Source organism: Artemia sp. Qi Xiang Cuo, chromosome 9, assembly GCF_049724085.1.
Source record: "Artemia sp. Qi Xiang Cuo chromosome 9, ASM4972408v1, whole genome shotgun sequence".
NCBI classification, from domain to species: Eukaryota; Metazoa; Arthropoda; class Branchiopoda; order Anostraca; family Artemiidae; genus Artemia; species Artemia sp. Qi Xiang Cuo.
This window is the reverse complement of record NC_142802.1, coordinates 35,026,912-35,046,564: the sequence shown is the minus strand read 5'-3', so window position 1 is coordinate 35,046,564 and position 19,653 is coordinate 35,026,912. Positions and strand designations below refer to the sequence as shown.

At 37.6% G+C, this 19,653-nt stretch overlaps 1 protein-coding gene across 1 annotated transcript in view; it reads right to left on the bottom strand.

The window, feature by feature from the left end:
- The window catches only part of LOC148948597 (uncharacterized), a 196,676-nt gene extending 185,256 nt beyond the window's left edge, over positions 1 to 11,420 (bottom strand). The window contains exons 1-2 of the mRNA XM_089094492.1: positions 11,245 to 11,420; positions 9,278 to 10,401 (exon numbers count right to left, since the gene is read on the bottom strand). Of these exons, the coding sequence (XP_088950618.1) occupies positions 9,278 to 10,401; positions 11,245 to 11,326 (1,206 nt within the window). The 5' untranslated portion in view covers positions 11,327 to 11,420. The remainder of the gene's footprint in view (positions 1 to 9,277; positions 10,402 to 11,244) is intronic.
- Positions 11,421 to 19,653: the final 8,233 nt, after the last annotated feature.

Below are 19,653 nucleotides of genomic sequence, written 5' to 3'. Positions count from 1 at the left end.
TGAATTTACTATCGATTGAGCCTTTTTTGAAGTTTCTACGACAACGCCTTCTATAAAAAGCTTATATGCCCCCAGGGCATAACTTCAAACCTTGCCCTGAGGGTTGTGGGGGAATGTCCTCCTCAAAAACATATTTTCTATCTGAAAATAAACTACGCTGAACAAAATGGATATCTCAAAATTTTGATTGGCTGTGTTTGAGGGAATGATGGGCGTGGGGGGGGGTTAGTTGCCCTTCAATCACTTTCGACTACTTAAAAGAGCACTAGCCCATTGAATTTCTAGTCGAATGAGCCTGTTTTGAAGTTTCTACGACAACGCCTTCTATAAAAGCCTTATATGCCCCCCAGGGCATAATTTAAAACCCTTGCCCTGAGGGTTGTTGGGGAGTGTCCTCCTAAAAAACATATTTTCTATCTGGAAATCAAATAAGCTGAACAAAATGGATATCTCACAATTTGGATTGCATGTGTGTGGGGGAAAGATGGGCGTGGGGGGGGGCTAGTTGCCCTCCAATCACTTTCGACTATTAAAAAGGGCACTAGCCCTTTGAATTTCCAATCGAATGAGTCTTTTTTGAAGTTTCTCCGAAAACGCCTTCTATAAAAAGCTTATATGCCCCCAGGGCCTAACTTAAAACCCTTGCCCTGAGGGTTGTGGGGGGGTGTCCTCCTCAAAAAACACATTTCCTATCTTGAAATCAACTACGCTGAACAAAATGCCTATCTCTAAATTTTGATTGGATGTGTTTGGGGGAATGATGGGCGTGGGGGGGGGGGCTAGTTGGCCTCCAATCACATTCGACTATTAAAAAGAGCATTAGCCCTTTGAATTTCCAATCGAATGAGCCTGTTTTGAAGTTCCTACGACAACACCTTCTATAAAAACCTTATATGCCCCAGGGCATAACTTAAAACCCTTGCCCTGAGGGTTGTGGGGGAGTGTCCTCCTCAAAAACACATTTTCTATCTGGAAATCAACTACGCTGAACAAAAAGGCTATCTCAAAATTTCGATTGGATGTGTTTGGGGGAATGATTGGCATGAGGGGGGGGCTAGTTGCCCTCCAATCACTTTCGACTATTAAAAAGGGAAGTAGAACTCGTGATTTCCAACCGATTTAGCCCCTTTTGAAGTCTCTACGACGACCCCTTCTATATGAAGTGTTCTGCTTTAAAGAAAAAAAATAATAAACTGTACATTGTGTCAACATTGATCTTATATGCCCTCAGGGCATAACTTAAACTCCTTGCCCCGAGGGTTGTGGGGGAGTGTCCTCCTCAAAAAGATATTTTCTATCTGGAAATCAACTACGCTGAACAAAGTGGCTATCTCAAAATTTTGATTGGGTGTGTTTGGAGAAATGATGGGCGACGGGGGGGGGGCTTGTTGCCCTCCAATCACTTTCTACTATTAAAAAAGCCACTAGCCACTCCAATTTCCAATTGAATGAGCCCTTTTCGAAGTTTCTACGATAACTCCCTCGATACGAAGTGCCCGGATATGGAAAAAAAAGAATACATTGTGCCCACATCGTTCTTTACTTAGGCAGCGCTAGCGCGCTGCCTATGATACTTCCGCATTACCATTGGCTGGGTGACACCATAATTGATCGCTAGTCCAACCAGAGATCAATTATTAAAATCAAAAGATAAGATGCGGCAGCTAAGATTGGATTAAAGAGGTATGGAATATAGATAATTGAAGAAAACACCGGTAATAAGGGAAGATACCGCTGATTTGAATATAACGAAAAATATTTAGTTACCGAGACCCAAAAGGTATGTCAGCGTTCGGAAAAATACACATTTGATATCTCAAGATAGGTTGGACTAAATGAAATGAAACTTTCAGAGGTTGTTGGAGTGGAGAATGTTGAATTTCAGTAAATCCATAGTTTTGAGCTCGGGCTTCAAAACGAAATTAAAGAGCAATAGTAAAACCTAAAAGATGTACTTTAACATTTTGAAACTTATAGTCAACTATATATGATGACATAAAAATATTACTCTGTGTATGGGCTACCAACTTCTGAAAATTTTTTTCAGAATCAGACCAAAAAGGGATATAAACGTTAGGAAAATGGATGTTTAGTATCTCAGGAGTTGTTGTACTTATTGAGTTGAAACTTTCAAGAAGTGATGGAGGGGGGGGGTGAACAAAATCCGTAAATTTTTTCAATTTGGACCTTCGAAGGATAGTACAGAACAATATCGAAAAACGTGCATGAATAACACCCTCGAGAGGTCTCCCAAGCTAAACCTTGGGGCAAATCTCATTTATTTTCGATCCTGATTACTTTTAGTTGAAAAAGGAACAAACACAATAGAATGTATACATTGTTGCCCCTTTTGGCGGCCAATTTACCACTAAGTATCGGATACACTTACGCTATTTTGATTTGGTTAAATTTTAAAAGCAGAAGCAGCCCCAAAAGTTTGAACATAATACCCTCAGTCGTTCTTGGGATACTGCTTAGATGCCTTATTGGGAATTAGCATTAACACAGTGCATTTTGATTTAATCTTATGGGAACATTAAGTTTTTAAACATAAATCCAAATGCGAGGGTGGGGGTGGGAGGGGAATTAGTTTTCCCCTCAAATCACTTTTGACTATTAAAAAGGGCATCATTCCTTTCTATTTTCAATCAAATGAGCCCTTTTCGAAGTTTCTAAAGCAACTCCTTCGATACAAAGTGCCCTGGTCTAAACAACAAAAACAACAAAAAAAATAATACATTATATCCATATCGATCTTTACTATAAAAATTTCAAGCCTTCCAATTACTTTCGACTATTAAAAAGGGCACTAGGCCTTTCGAATTCCAATCGAATGAGCCTTTTTCGAGTTTCTATGACAACACTTCCTATAAACACTTATATGGCCCCAGGGCATAAATTACGACTCTTACCCTAAGGGCTGTGAGGGTGGTTGTCATCCTCTAAAACCTAGTTTCCAGAAATTTCAACTACGTTACACAAAATGGCTATCTCAAAATTTTGAGTGGATGTGTCTTGGAAAATGATGGGCTTGAGAGGGGTCTTAGTCTTTCTCCAATCACTTTCAACTATTAAAAAAGGCACTAGCCCTTTCAATTTCTAATCAAATAAGCCCTTTTGAAGTTTCTACGATAACGCTTTCAATAAAAACCTTATATTCCCCCAGGGGATAACTTACAACCCTCGCCCTGAGGGCTGGGTGGGGGGTTGCCATCCTCACAGACCTAATTTCCAGAGCCCTTTTCGCAGTTCCTACGACAACTCCTTTGATACTAAGTGCCCTGGTCTAAACAACAAAAAAAAAAATAAATAATACATTATATCCACATCGATCTTTACTATAAAAATGTCAAGCCTTCCAATTACTTACGACTAATAAAAAGGGCACTAGGCCTTCGATTTCTAATCGAATGAGCCCTTTCCGAGTTTCTACAAAAATACTTTCTATAAACACCTTATGTGGCCCCAGGGCATAAATTACAACTCTGATACCAAAGTCTGTAGGTGGGCTTTTTATCTTCTAGGACCTAGTTTTTAGAACTTTCAACTACATTACACAAAAAAGCTATTTAGAAATTTTGATTGAATGTATGTCAGGAAAGGATGGGCATGAGAGGGGCGTTAGTCTTTCTCCTGGTCTAAACCATAAATTGATATTGCCCTTTTTAATAGTCGAAAGTGAGTGGAGAGTAATTAACCCCCCTCTCACGCCCACTATTTCCCCAAAAACATTCAATCAAAGTTTAGAGATAGCAATTTTTTTCAACGTAGTTGAAAGTTCCGGAAATTATGTATTTAAGGATGACATTTAAGGGCATATAAGGTTTTCTTTGAAAGCGTTGTCGTAGAAACTTCAAAATGGCTCATTTGATTGGAAATTGAAAGGGCTAGTGCCTTTTTAATAGACTAAACGAGAAAAGTGCCCTGGTCTAAACAACAACAACAACAACAAAAAATATTACTAATCACTTTCGACTATTAAAAAGCCCACTGGCCCTTTGAATTTCAAATCAAATGAGCCCTTTTCTGAAGTTTCTACGACAATGTCTTCTATAAAAACCTTATATGACCCCAAGGCATAACTTAAAACCCTTGCCCTGAGGGCTTTGGCGGAGTATCCTCCTCAAAAACATATGTTCTATCTGTAAATCAACTACGCTGAACAAAAGGGCTATCTCAAAATTTTTTTTGGATGTGTTTGGGGGAATGGTGGGCGTGGGGGGGGGGCTAGTGGCCCTCCAATCACTTTCGACTATTAAAAAGAGCACTTGCCCTTTGAAATTCCAATCGAATGAGCTTTTTTTGAAGTTTCTACGACAACGCCTTCTATAAAAACATTATATGCCCCCTGGGCATAGCTTAAAACCTTGCCCTGAGGGTTTTGGGGGAGTGTCCTCCTCAAAAACATATTTTCTACCTGGAAATCAACGACGTTGAACAAAATGGATATCTCAAAATTTTGATTGCATGTGTTTGGGGGAAAGATTGGCGTGGGGGGGGGGCTAGTTGCCATCCAATCACTTTCGACTATTAAAAAGGGCACTAGCCCTTTGAATTTACAATCGAATGAGCCTTTTTTGACGTTTTTAGGACAACACCTTCTAAAAAAGCTTATATGCCCCCAGGGCATAACTTTCAAGCCTTGCCCTGAGGGTTGTGGGGGAGTGTCCTCCTCAAAAACACATTCCCTATCTGGAAATCAACTACGCTGAACAAAATGGCTATCAAAATTTTGATTTGATGTGTTTCGGGAAATGATGGGCGTGGGAGGGGGGGCTAGTTGACCTCCTATCACTTTCGATTATTAAAAAGGACACTAGCCCTTTGAATTTCCAATCGAATGAGCTTTTTTTGAAGTTTCTACGACAACGCCCTCTATAATAACCTTATAAGCCCCAGGGCATAACTTAAAACCCTTGCCCTGAGGGCTGTGGGGGAGTGTCCTCCTCTAAAACCTATTTTCTATCTGGAAATCAACTACGTTGAACAAAATGGATATCTCACAATTTTAATTGCATGTGTTTGGGGGAAAGAGGGGCGTGGGGGGGGGGCTAGTTACCCTCCAATCCATTTCGACTATTAAAAAGAGCACAGGCCCTTTGAATTTCCAATCGAATGAGCCTGTTTTGAAATTTCTACAACAACGCCTTCAATAAAAAGCTTATATGCCCCCAGGGCATAACTTAAAACCCTTGCCCTGAGGGTTGTGGGGGAGTGTCCTCCTCAAAAACACATTCCCTATCTTGAAATCAACTACGCTGAACAAAATGCCTATCTCAAAATTTTGATTGGATGTGTTTGGGGGAATGATGGGCGTGGGAGGAGGGGGGGGGGCTAGTTGCCCTCCTATCACTTTCGACTATTAAAAAGGGCACTAGCCATTTGAATTTCCAATCGAATGAGCCTGTTTTGAAGTTTCTACGACAACGCCCTCTATAAAAACCTTATAAGCCCCAGGGCATAACTTAAAAACCTTGCCCTGAGGGTTGTGGGGGAGTGTCCTCCTCAAAAACACATTTTCTATCTTGAAATCAACTACGTTGAACAAAATGGGGGGGGGGGGGCTAGTGGCCCCCGGGCGTAAGGGGGGGGGGGGCTAGTTGCCCTCCAATCACTTTCGACTATTAAAAAGGGCAGTAGAACTCGCGCTTTCCAACCGAATTAGCCCCTTTTGAAGTCTCAACGACGACCCCTTCTATGTGAAGTGTTCTGCTTAAAAAAAAAAAAAAAATAAACTGTACATTGTGTCAACATTGATCTTATATGCCCTCAGGGCATAACTTAAAATCCTTGCCCCGAGGGTTGTGGGGGAGTGTCCTCCTCAAAAAAATATTTTCTATCAGGAAATTAAATACGCTAAAAAAAATGACTACCTCAAAATTTTTATTGTTTGTGTTGTGAGGAAGGCGCGTCGTGGGGGGGGGATGGCTAGGGGCCCTCAAATCACTTTCAACTCATGGAATGCTCATTGACCACTCAATTTTCAAAATGAGAGAGTCCTTTTCGAGCTTTATGTGACGACTCCTTCGATACGAAGTGCCCGGGCATGGAGAAAAAAAAACACAATACATCAGCATCATTTTATAATTAGACACGCTCGGGGACTACCTATGATACTTCCGCATTACCATTGGCTGGGTGACACCATAATTGATCGCTAGTCCAACCAGAGATCAATTATTAAAATCAAAAGATAAGATGCGGCTGCTAAGATTGGATTAAAGAGGTATGGAATATAGATAATTGAAGAAAACACCGGTAATAAGGGAAGATACAGCTGATTTGAATATAACAAAAAATATTTAGTTACCCAGACCCAAAAGGTATGTCAGCGTTCGGAAAAATACACATTTGATATCTCTGGATAGGTTGGACTAAATGAAATGAAACTTTCAGAGGTTGTTGGAGTGGATAATGTTGAATTTCAGTAAATCCATAGATTATTTTGAGCTCGGGCTTCAAAACGAAATTAAAGAGCAATAGTAAAACCTAAAAGATGTACTTTAACATTTTGAAACTTATAGTCAACTATATATGATGACATAAAAATATTACTCTGTGTATGGGCTACCAACTTCTGACAAAAATTTTCAGAATCAGACCAAAAAGGGATATAAACGTTAGGAAAATGGATGTTTAGTATCTCTGGAGTTGTTGTACTTATTGAGTTGAAACTTTCAAGAAGTGATGGAGGGGGGGGGGGGTGAACAAAATCCGTAAATTTTTTCAATTTGGATCTTCGAAGGATAGTACAGAACAATATCGAAAAACGTGCATGAATAACACCCTCGAGAGGTCTCCCAAGCTAAACCTTGGGGCAAATCTCATTTATTTTTGATCCTGATTACTTTTAGTTGAAAAAGAAACAAACACAATAGAATGTATACATTGTTGCCCCTTTTGGCGGCCAATTTATCACTAAGTATCATCATTTTGAGAGTAAAAAACACCCTGTAGCCTAAATCCCCGAATTTAAAAATACAAGAATTTATGTATATATCTAAATCAAGGTTGCAATTGTAGCTGCAGCCAAGCGAAGAGCGAACCTCGGTTCATGGGCTAGTAACCAAAAACTTAGAAACGTGTGTTAAAAGAAACTTTATCATTTGAAACAGATTCGCAAATAGCCTAGCAATTTTTAATCATATTCAACCAAAAATAATTTCTACTTACGAAAAATATTTTTTGAAAACTTCAAAATACCGAGGAACCTCATGAAAATGATTGCAATTCAAAAAAAAAGTCGCTAGTTGAATCACCATGACCGAAAACTCTTTTTTGGGGTTATGAATCACGACTCTTTGAAATCAAGGGAACATTTTGACACTGATAGCAGGGATGTGGCAGTTTTTTTGGCTATGGCCGACCGATAAGTCATGGAAAGATAGATATAGATTAATTTAAAACCTAATCTACGAAATCTAATGCTATTTTCAAGAAGCAAAATAGATCGTACGATACTGAAAACCGTAATTGGCTATTTCCTACCACAATTTGTGCCTCCTAAGCTCCGATGCATCGACACTGGCGGATCCAGGGACAGGACAGGGGACCCCAGACTTCCCCACCCCGCCCCCCAAGATTTTTTTCTGGTGCCCTCATTCCATGTTTTCCATATTTTTTTTCTATTTTTCACTCTTTTTTAAATAAACTGGTCAATTTAATCAATTGTTGACGCCCTTGTCACACTACCCCTCCCCCAAATTTTTCTCTAGATCCGCCGTTGGGCATCGACTAAAAGTGATTTTGATTCAAAGCTGTCCATTTAAAATAAATAGACGAAGAATCCAGCTTCGCATTCCCGTATTCGATTGAACCTATTCATTTTTCTCATTTATGCCGAAAAGGGATCAACGACGTCTCTTGAGGAGTGTTGGTGTATGTATAAGTACTGGGGCCCGTGGCACTATAGCCTATTCTGTGATTTAATGGTAAATATTTTACAGGGTAAGCTACTTTATTTTCTAGCCTATGTCTTATGCGCAATCAATAAAATGGATATGGCATCATTTAACACACCCTCTAATCCTACACAATCAACATTAGAATTTTAACTTGAAAAAAAGGCAAGTAAAGATGAACAACAGCCCTTAATCTTGACACTGAAAAGGTATTCCTTGTGATATTATTTATAAAGCAGCCAATTTGATACAAAACCTGCAGGAAAAAAAACATCATTGCTTATAGAACTGACTCGGAAATCCCATTAAGCTTCCAATTCAACTATCCGACATCCCATGAATCATCTCATCATCACAGGCTAGGCCGTGCGTTTAATTGGCACCATAGTGGGAAAGCCCTCAGGCCCCATCACACCCGCGAGATTTACTGTCGTCGATCTCGTAACTAAGGGTGCCAATTTGAGCCGAAATAAATGCGCTGACGCCCATTCAAAACCGTTTCCGAGAGGTTGTTTAAGAGCAAATAGCTTCATAGAAAAAAAAATATACAAGGCCCTAAATGCCACTGTTATGAAGAAACAGCGCTACAGTGCAGAATTAAGTAAAAAGAGAGTAAAAAAACTTCACAAATGGAAAGATCAGAGAGCAAGGATACGGGAATGGGAGGGGGGCAGGGGAAAAGCATAAAATAGGAAAATGAGAAATACTCCTATTTACATCTTGGCACAAACAAAGCTCATAATAGCATTTGCTCTGCTCCCAATGAAATTTCGTGACAGCTCTCCCGTCCGAAAGCCTCTGTCCAATTCAAAACAGTTTCGACAGAAACTGTGGGATGGGTTGAGAGACATTTTTCTGTTTTGAACATTTGATTTTTACGGTAAAAAAATATAACGGCAGGATTGTTATGAAGCTTCAACATAGACTTAAGATTACAATTACATTTGACGATTTGGCCGTTTTTGAGGAGATGACCAGAAGAAACTTCAGGCTCATACTCACATCCAGCATCGGGACATATGGATGAATCCCTCTCACCCCCAGAAATCCCATCCAAAGGAACCCTCCAAAAAAACAATAGAACTGATAACCTAAAAATATGCCTTTTCGTGTTTTGTTTCCTCCTCCCCGTTTAGAAAAGCTGTGAAGGATCGGCCATGCGTTCACATATGGTTACAGCCTATCCACTCCTCTCAAATTACGCTTGTGAATAAAATACGACCAAAGTTTCTTTTCTTGACAAAGTTTCAAAAAGCCGGAAAAGCAATGGTTGGTTGACTTGAATTTTCAAAAGCATTGGCGACAATGCATCGTTGATTCTACTGAAAATTGCATAATGCTTATACCTAAAAATTCATAAGAGAAGAAGGCTTTACCTGATGGTTTGTTATAATATCCTGAATAGCTGATGACGCAGGACCTCTTTTCAAGTTCTCACTACTTTCAGACGCAAATACTTCTGAAAAAGTTTTCCAATGACCAACTTGAGGATTACTAAATTTGCTAAAGTTTGTTCTTTTTATTCCAAGGTCATCACAAGGATAAACACGACAAGTATTTTCAACCGACTTTGATCTTTTCTTTTGCACTAAAGGTCCACTGAAACTCTGAGTCAAACTATCCTTTCTGTCGGTTTGAAATTTCTGACTTCTTTCTAAGGATCGTGATCTATTAGAACTGCCAAGCCCGCTGAGACTTGGAAAAATTCGTGCACTTGAAAAGCGTTCTAAACTCCGGGAGCGAGGTCGAAAACTTAAAAATGGAGTCCCACAGCGGGAGTCTTTACTCGCCCTTCTGGGTAACGGCACTGGGGTCAATTGCGTACCGTCACTTTCTTGTTCTTTTAGAGTCGATGTTTCACTTGCACTTAAATTTGGATCACACCTTCTTGGTTGTGAACGATTGTTCCAAAACGTCGAGAAAATACTTGGAGATTCCCGGCGGTCTTTTGGTAGCCGAACGGTGGCAAACACAGTCAATCCTGAATCGTCTTTATTGCCACTTAAAGGCTGAATATCCAATTTTGAACCGTGTAAATCTTGATCTGATTTTGACTTTTCCCTAAGTTTTCTGCGTCTTAAAGCACGAACAAAACTAAAATGTTTATTTGAATGTATGGGTGGCAGTCTACTATAAATATTAGATTGTGGGTTGACAACAGGGCCTCGATGAGGGTGGGCAAATATCCGTGTCCTACTTGAACAAGTTATAGGGAATATTTCACTTTGAACACTGGATGGTGATAGAGGAGAGTCACCAAAGCTATCATCACTAGCAACCCCACTACTAGGACTGCTGTAACGACTCTCTAAGCCATGCCGCCGCCAACGCGAAAAAGCATTGCGAATGCCCCTCCAACGCTGGTTGCTCTGTTCGTAATTAGATTCCGTTTGTTGGCAATTTAAGGGGCTGGTTGTTGCAGTTTCCGAAGTTGTACGACTTCGAGGGGCACAGCTGACTGGCAAACGACTAGATGGCGTTAAAGCTGGACTTCCAGCAGCTGGAAAAAAATAACATTAAAGCTAAGCAAAAAGGGACTATCTTAAAGAGGAATGTTGACCATAATATGACTTGACTCAAATCGAAACAGTAAACAGACCAAAACTTTATGCGCATTAGTAGCTATTTTTGTTGACAATGGGGGGATCTACCAACGTAAACCTCCATTCTACAACTTCGAAGTAAACTTGCCTTGAAAAGGAATAGTCTAGTCTTGGGATAGCACCATCCAAAGATATGAGACTTTATCCAATTTAAATTATTTTTACCGAGGACATTTTTTGATGTGTACACAAATAGACAAACACAAAACAATGAAATAATCCTTAAACACCTATATGGAAGATCCGCAATAATAAAAAAAAAGACCTTAGTATCTGGTAAAACTATTCAAGACGAGCTAGCACAGTTTAACTTAAATCATAGAACGATTTGTGTGAGTGAAATGGTGCGCTTTAACACTAAGCCCAACGAGTATGGGGCACTGAGTAAGAGAAGGAACTTCAGGACTTTAAATTGGCTTAAATCGAAAAAAAAAAAAACTAATAGCATCAGTGACAGAACAGATGGACCCAGCAGAAATGGAAAATTCAAAAAAGGTAAATATTAATTCATTAAAAGCGAGGAGGGGGGGCACATTTTTGAAGCGATTTTGTACTGATTATAAATAGATAGAGAAGGCTGTTATGTAGAACACAGGCTCCCAATATACATAGCGTGTCCTTTAGGCGAAAGTGGCTTCCAAATACCAATACTTCTATTTAGATTTTTATACGCAATTTTATGATTCTGCTGGATAACAACAGATTACGTTTTGAAGTTAGTCAAAGATCTTAGAACTTACCATGACTAGAAGATGGTGGATAAATGGCATAAGCAGGATCCTCCTCCAAGTACCTATATGACGTAGCCTTAAAATTTTTCATCTCCTGTGCAAATAGGCTACTTCACTTCCATTTCAAATACTCAATGTGTGTCACACATGTACCTAACTGACTCAGGATTATTGACTCTTCAAATAGAGATAAGAGATTTTACAACATTTGGATTTCATTTGCATAAAACATATTTGCTTTATCCAAAATTAACCTATTGCTATAAATAGTTATCAATTTGAGATGATTTAAATATATGCACAGCGCGTGCAAGTGCAAAAAAAGGATGCTGAGTTGTTCCTCGCTGTGCGGATTTCTCCGCAGAGGGACTGAAAATTACCCAAGAGTCATTACTCAGAAACAGAACTACAAGAGAGACTTAAAATGTGCGGAAAAGGAGGGAGGTGTTTTGGCAGAAGCACACAATTGTACCCCAAAGAAACATCTTCCGGTCCATCCCTCATTGTTTATATTTTCGGCACCTATTTATTTGTTTGTTTGCACATCCACCATTTTAAGCAAACTGCTTGTCGCTAAAAAAAGAAAATAAACTTAATACTACAAAACAAAACAATAGCTTAAAATGGACAAAAATAATAAAAACAACAGAAGGGAGAAATAAATGACATAAACTATAACTACTTGTGACTCGTAACCCAAAAGTCAGACCCCAAACACTCTTTTGCGTCGATGCCCTACTTAGTCACTAATAAAAAATGTTTGAATCAGTGTCTGCGTGCATAAATATACCCCAATTAGATCTCCAATAAAATTTAGTGTGTCAAACGCTATTACAAACAAGACTCACTGAGGAAAAATAGGAATTCTATACATCAGTTTGAATGTCAGACGTCTTGCAAGAGCAAAATTCGGGATGAGTGGAACACTTTTAGAAGCATGGGAGACTATGGAGAACTTAAGAGCAAGTAAAAACAGCCCATATCACTAAGGACTAGGCACTTACGCAGTAATTTTTTCAGGGAGGGTGGGGCCAACAATAACAAACTAATTTTGTTTGATAATTTGAACAAGAAGTAACAAGAAACTCGGGAAAATTCAGGATTTCGGTACGTACGTCCTTATCTAGAACTACTCAGGAACTGCACAGCTGACCTTCGTGACCGTGGTCAGGCGTACCACTAGGCCTACACTAAGTTGGTATAGACGTTAGTACATTCAATCCAGCAGTCCCGAAGAAATTCGGTACGTCAGCGGATTGAGCGGAGTCAGTCACATACGCTCTTCGCTATGATATTTACTGGAGAGCGTGACCACTGATGGAACAGTGATGTTCCTGTTCAAGCAAGACAGGGCAAGATCTCGCAGCTCTAACCGGCTCTGATATTGGCTGAAAGCCTATTTTGAGGCCTTATAAACAGTTTCGAGACTGATTTTGTCAGTAGGCATCCAATATCCCAGCACCTTAGCCTCCAAGATTTTTTCACAGGGGTATATTGGGGTCATATCAAACATCTGTTCAAAATGGAGAAGAAAAGGCTTAAAGTCGCCCAATTTATTGATTTTATCTACACAGTGGACTACTTATAACCAAAATTCATTCAATCCTGACAAATTTACAAAATGTAGTTTATCAAAAGTTGGTTTCCGTTTTTCAGAGGGGAATGTCCCCCTACATATGGCTAATTTTTCAACCTTCGGTTTCATAATATTACCCTCTGAAACACGCGGAGAGAAAGGAGGGTTCAAATGTGTAATGTCGTTCTTCTAGTTTCAAAAGATTTTTGGTTTACCCAAACTCTGCCCTTTTGTTCCTTTCCCGAGAAAGACTAGAAAATTTGGGAATTTCTCCTTCAAAACAAATATTATGAATATAACATGTTCCAGTTAAGAGGTTGCGCAGCACATCACTTGAGGTACGACGAGCACGCAAGGGTTAAGCTCGATACAGGATTTTGGGCACATTAGACAGAGATGGAGACACAAAATGGTATCTACCTACAAAAGAAAATGCACTTTCCTTCCTGTGCTTCTGCAAACAGCAATTTTCCTTTCCTCATTTACACAAATTAATACTTTGGATTCCCAATTAGAAAACCTTTCTTCTCTAAAAAGACAGTGATTAAATATATACAGCGCTCCTTTTGGATTATGCTTTGGATTGCTAGAGGTAAAAAAAATCGATCTAAAAACATTTCACACATTCAGAATAAAAAATATCTCGTATTCCCTGTATTTATTTGATTTCTGTATATTTTTGCCGACTGGAAATTTACAGACTAGATTTCTTATGTTTCACAACCCTAATTATAGTCTAGAGAACCAATTTAGCACACAATATTCCAAGTTCAATCAATATCTATCATGGATACATGAGAAAACGTCTGGATAAAAAGAAGGATTGAAGGACACAGGAGATCATGATTCTTTATATTAAGTAAGGGTAAGTTTACAGCATCTAACATCAAATAAACATAAAAGACGGGAGCTGAAAAAAAAGGTAAACTGAATAAAAGGAATGAGAATGGGAAAAATAAACAACTTTAAAAAGTTAATTGAAAAGCCTATTTTTAAAAAATACTTTACTATGGTGGTATTCATTAATATTACTATAGTAAAAATCCTAGGAGAGATTGCCATTAGAATGCCGTAAATTCAGGGTTTACCACACTCTCACCAACTCCATGAAATCTTTTAGCTCTTGCCCTACTACCGAAGATTAATCAAAATTGTGTTTCTCTCTAGAAACTTATTACAAAAAGGCTTGTATTAAGGTGTCAAGGCCATATCCAGAGGGGTGGGGGTACCGGGTTTGAACTCACCCCAAAATTGGTGTCTGACTAGTAAAAACGTAACAGCAATGCACATAAAAAAATTGGATGCATTTTTTGAAGTTCTTTGCAGCCCCCCCTCCCCCACAAACTAAAATCCAGAACACACCCTTGGGTGTTTTCACTTGTATTTAAGAATTCGAAAATAGTAAGGGAGTTTTTTTCCAAGAGTTATGGTCCAGATGTCAAAGGTCAATGAAACTTTATGAATAGATCTGTGTTCTAAATTACATTTTGAGGGGGCTTTTCCAAGCTCTTACCTACCTGTCCTGTCTAAAACAGTAACTACTCCTGAACTCGGAAAAAGGCTGTGTCAAATGAATGAAACTTCTAAGAATGAATCTGCCCAAAAAATAAGGGTCCAGTTAGGTGTCTTCAAGTTCCTAATTCAACCACTTTCCTACTCCTTAAGCTTGAACGATTCCTTAGAGATGTCTAATGGCCTTGACTTTAAGAAAACAAAATCCGACTCCATTTTGCCATTGGCTTCGGTTCAGAAGAAGCATAGGTAGAGTCAATCTAAGCTTGAACTAGCTATTTGTCCCTGTAAAACACCCAACAACTTAAACGTCGACTCGACGCTCTATGTACCAGCAATGGCTCTGGAGGATATTTATCCTTTTTTTAATTGAGACAAGATCTGTCTTGACATAACCGCTGAAGATTCAAGACTCTTTCAGTAATGAGTAATGAGGGAGTAAAGGTAGGAACTTGATCTTCCCATGACCTAATTTGCGTCATAGATCAGTTCCTGCAGTTGCAGTGACTTAAGATAACTGGAATAGGACTTCTCAAGAAACCACTCTCCCTAGCTATTGCCAGAAATTTACAAACCGAGGGAGCAATCAGGGTATATTGCATCCAATACTGAAATTCGTCATATTATGTTTCCAAAATATTTAATGATAATTCACAACAGTGATAACAACAGCAATTTTAGTACACTGTGAAAAATACATCAAATTCCGTTTGATTCAGAAAGCCTAATGAGAATGGAAATAAAATTTCTAGTTAAATATAGAAAGTAAAATTGACTTATTAAGACTTGGAGAAAAACTGAATTGTCTAAATTGAGAAAACAAAAAACTTGAAAATCATACCTGGGAAGAGGGGGAGTCGGGGTAAACTACCTCTTTCCTCCCCTAATATTCCAGACGATCCATCTTCACAAAAACAGTCTTAAAAAATACAATTACCCCCACCAAGATAAAATCAACTGATTCCCTCTCAAAGGCCAGCCCTGGGTACACCTTTCCACGAAAACCATAAATATAAAATCAAAAGTTATAATAGACGATATAAGACAATATCGAAGAATGAATAAAACATCTTTACAATAGTTTCTAAATACGGTGGAGTTTAAACTTCTACCTAACAAAGAAAAAGAGTTAAAGAGTCTTTACTGTTCATTTTTAACTGATTGCATATTTTGTTGGACGTACGCTCACACTACGACATACTTGACCGACCTGAAGTAACCTCATGATCGCGCAGATCAATAAATCAGAGAATCTCATTTGCAAGAAATAGCTCCTAATGCGGGAAGGTGACTTTAAAAGGACGAGTTAAAAATCTCAGCAGAATTTTAATAACCGCGAACGAAGCCTTTAGGCATTTGATACATCACAGTGAATATAGTAACTGATTTAAGCTACCGGATTCTATGGATAGAATTCCTCCATCTGAAGATAAAAATAATTAAACGGGCTGATAAAAAACCTATCGTCAATATTCAAATTTGAACAGCGGAAAGATAAGAAATTACTTTAGCTTCAACAAAGCAATATATACATAGGTTGAATATAATTAAATAGGGATCCTTTGTTATGGAAAATTAGCTTAAGCAATCAAAAGAGTAACACAATTTAAAAAAGTACACCACTCATATTGGGTAGAAATATAATTTACAGTACAAAGTAATTCAATAAATCAACAAAGAGGGTTGCGTCAGGTACGTTGACAGCAATTAGTTCCGCGAGAGAATTTACTTCAACGCATTCTCTATACTCAAACACAAGATACAATACACTGCGTTTTTCAACCAGAAGAGGGAATATTCTTAGTTATTAAAGTCGCCTACCATATTTCGGCACCCTTCTCCGATGCTTCTTTTATAGACGATACCGACTGGTTTTCGAAATGAAAAACTACGTTTTAAATGGAGATGTTTTATATTGCGTGCACACAATACAAATTCTTGGGAGTATCTTCAAAATTTTCTACTAAGTATCCAAGAAATTCCTCTAGACCTTCAGAGTCAAAGGGGATTTCCAACACTCGTAATGTAAGCGGTTGAGCACGAAACGGTTTACTTGAATAATGACATGTCAGAATTAAAAAAAAAAGTTTTACAATCTTTTATTTAATGCCTTCTTTTCAAGGAGGTAGATGTAATTTCAAAAAATTTACTTTATAGGTTAAAATTCCTAGTATTAAAACAAGCTATAGTTTCATTGTGGAAATATAACCTTTTGACTACCAACTGATGATTTGGTAAGAATTCTTCTCGGCTATATGAAAGTTTTACAAAGCAGCGGTGGTCGTAAATCTTCGACACGTTTTGGCATTCCATACATAATTATGACCCCCCTATTTTTAGAGTTTCGGTTACTTTTTGGCCGAGTCACTTCTTGCTTCCAGTTCGTTACCCCGAACTGTTTGACAGCATACATCGAAAAAATATGCACCGTAACCTTTGTGCAACTTTTTTCTTTTTTCAAATACAAGATCAAAAGTATTATAGTACCAGCTTCAGTTCCATTGAGTGCTACTTTTACGTTAAAGTTTTTCAGTTACTTTGGTTATGTACTAGAACTAGACAAAGCTTTTCTTTACTGAAACTTCAGTTTTTTCAGTAAAAAAAAAACAACTGAAAATATGTGTTCCTAGCGCAGCCCTTGAACCAGGTTCGTTGATCAGGTTCGTTGCTATAAATTACTATTGTCTCTAAGTGCACTTTGTTTTTACTGTAATTACAAAAAATGATATTAAAGAGTCATTAGAATTGTCCTACATTATGCATATGAATTCTCTATCAAGATTTTCAAGGTCACGCCAAAGTTTTCGGCTGTATTTATCGATAATCTGCCAGAGGCTTCAACAGCTCTTGGCCATCTAAAAGCCCATTTCGCACGTTACCCCCCCCCCCAAAAAACATGTCTCACAAAATACTTAAAAGTGACCAGTGGCGTCAATTCACGGAAATTATGGAGGGAGGGGAAAATATATTTTTCAAAATCCATGGGACAATGTCATCTTTCATTTTTTCAATTAAATTACCAAAAAATGTGTTTTTCAAAATCTAGGGGGCGGGGTAATTTTGTTATTTATTTTTTCAATGAAACTACCAAAACATGTCATTCAATGCAAATAGCAGAAACAATATTTTAGCAAATCTAGGGGGGATCTGCCTTCTTCAATTGATGCCACTAAAAGAGACATTTAAAATTAGGGGCGTGATATAATATACCAATGTATTTTTTACAAAAGTAGTTTAATTGCTGACATGGTATTGCACCCCAATTTAAGCCGCGATAAACAATAAGACGAAGGAAAGAATAAAAGACATAATTGGACAAACGGAAGAACGAAATGGATTCATATGGTTAATAGTAAATTTATATACATACATATATATATGTATATATATATATATATATATATATATATATATATATATATATATATATATATATATATATATATATATATATATATATATATATATATATATATATATATATATATATATATATATATATATATATATATATATATATATATATATATATATATATATATATATATATATATATATATATATATATATATATATATATATATATATATGTATGTGTGTGTGTGTGTTACGGTGAATGTCCGCAAATTAGTTAATGTCGACATTCGCCGGTGAATGGCCGAAATACCTTTTTTTTCTCCTTGGATTTAGTCACCGATGGCAGTCAATTTTTTCAATTTAATGTAAGGTTTGATGACGGGATGTTAGATTTGGTTAGACGAGGTTAGGTTGGTTTAGGTTAGCCTAAGTTAGGTTTTTAACCCATTTCTGATAGCCTATTTAGAACCAAATTTAACCTAACCTAATCTAAACTAACATAATATAATCGGTACTTGGGCATTATATGGGCAGTTACAAGGAAACCAGTCACGAAAAACTTGTTTTTGACGGGTTAATGCAAGACACCGCTATAAAGTAATGGAATAAATATAGCGTGGTTTTCATTGCGTGTATGATATTTAAACTGTTGTTTTATGGGGTTTAGGGGGGAAGGTACCTAAGCTAGGTTAGGTTACGTATTTAATATATGCTATGCTTTACCCCGCCCCCCTAACGTGCAAATATATAGCCCAAATTTGTTTATAAACTATTACATATTCATCCTATTTATTTTATTTCATTAGCATTAACCAAACTTGACTTTTTAGAAATGCCCATATAATGCCCAAGTACCACATAATTATAACCTAGCCTAACTTTAACTTTTACCATCACAGGTTGCATAAGACTGAAAACGCTGACTCACAAAGCTAATTGAATCGAAGCAGAGAAAAAGAATTTTCGAACATTCACCAGTGAATATATATATATATATATATATATATATATATATATATATATATATATATATATTTACAATTAACAACGAAATATCTCAATAAAGCGGTTCTTATAGGTTGGCTAAATCATCTTCATTTAAATATTGGTCTTTTAAGAGGCGTTTTCCCATCATGTATCATAGAAATCCAGGACATTTTAACAACTTTCCAGAACCCATGGACAAAGCACTTAATTCGGGACTGTCCGCGAATTCCCTGTATGTATGGTCCCCATACGCATAGGTCGTTCCACTGAACAAAAGTAGCAAATTACTAAAGAGCCATCAGTAAGCTAGGTCAAATGAAAAAAAAAGCTGATTAGCTAAAAAAAAAAACTAAAACTAAAAGCAATCCAAAGGGAGATAAAATCATACAAGAGGCCAACATTAGTCACTAGCAGCAGAGCTTGATAGACGACGGGGTTGGAAAATGTTTACTTTCTTTTGAGGACCGAAAACCAACTGAATCGGATTATACTATGGAGAAATGCTCGCTTCAGGTACCCCGTTGTATAAAATCGTATGATTGTTTTCAGATTAGTTATTGACTGGGATTTACAGACGTCACAAATTATTGCTGAATATATTAGACACTGGTGGACAAGAATTTATGATTTGTAACTTGTATTTTCAAAGAAAGCTATGGACCGGAATTCAGGCCGAAATCGATAACCACAAAGTTTCTGAACAACTTTGAGGCCCAGTCAGAAGATGCACATCATCTTTCAAACATCAGAACAGATGTCTTAGGAATGGTTAAACAATAAAATGTCAAAACAGGCATTGCTATCATACGTGGCCTTGTGCAATTTGCATATTGGGATCTAACAATTTTCAGAAATTGAGTGAAATATATCGGTTGTGGTACGGTAAACCAAAGGGTGTTATGTCACAAAACATAAATTCCGCATGAGAGCCAAAAAACTGAAAATTGTATTTCGGGTTGATTGACTTACAGTTAAAAGCGGTTGTT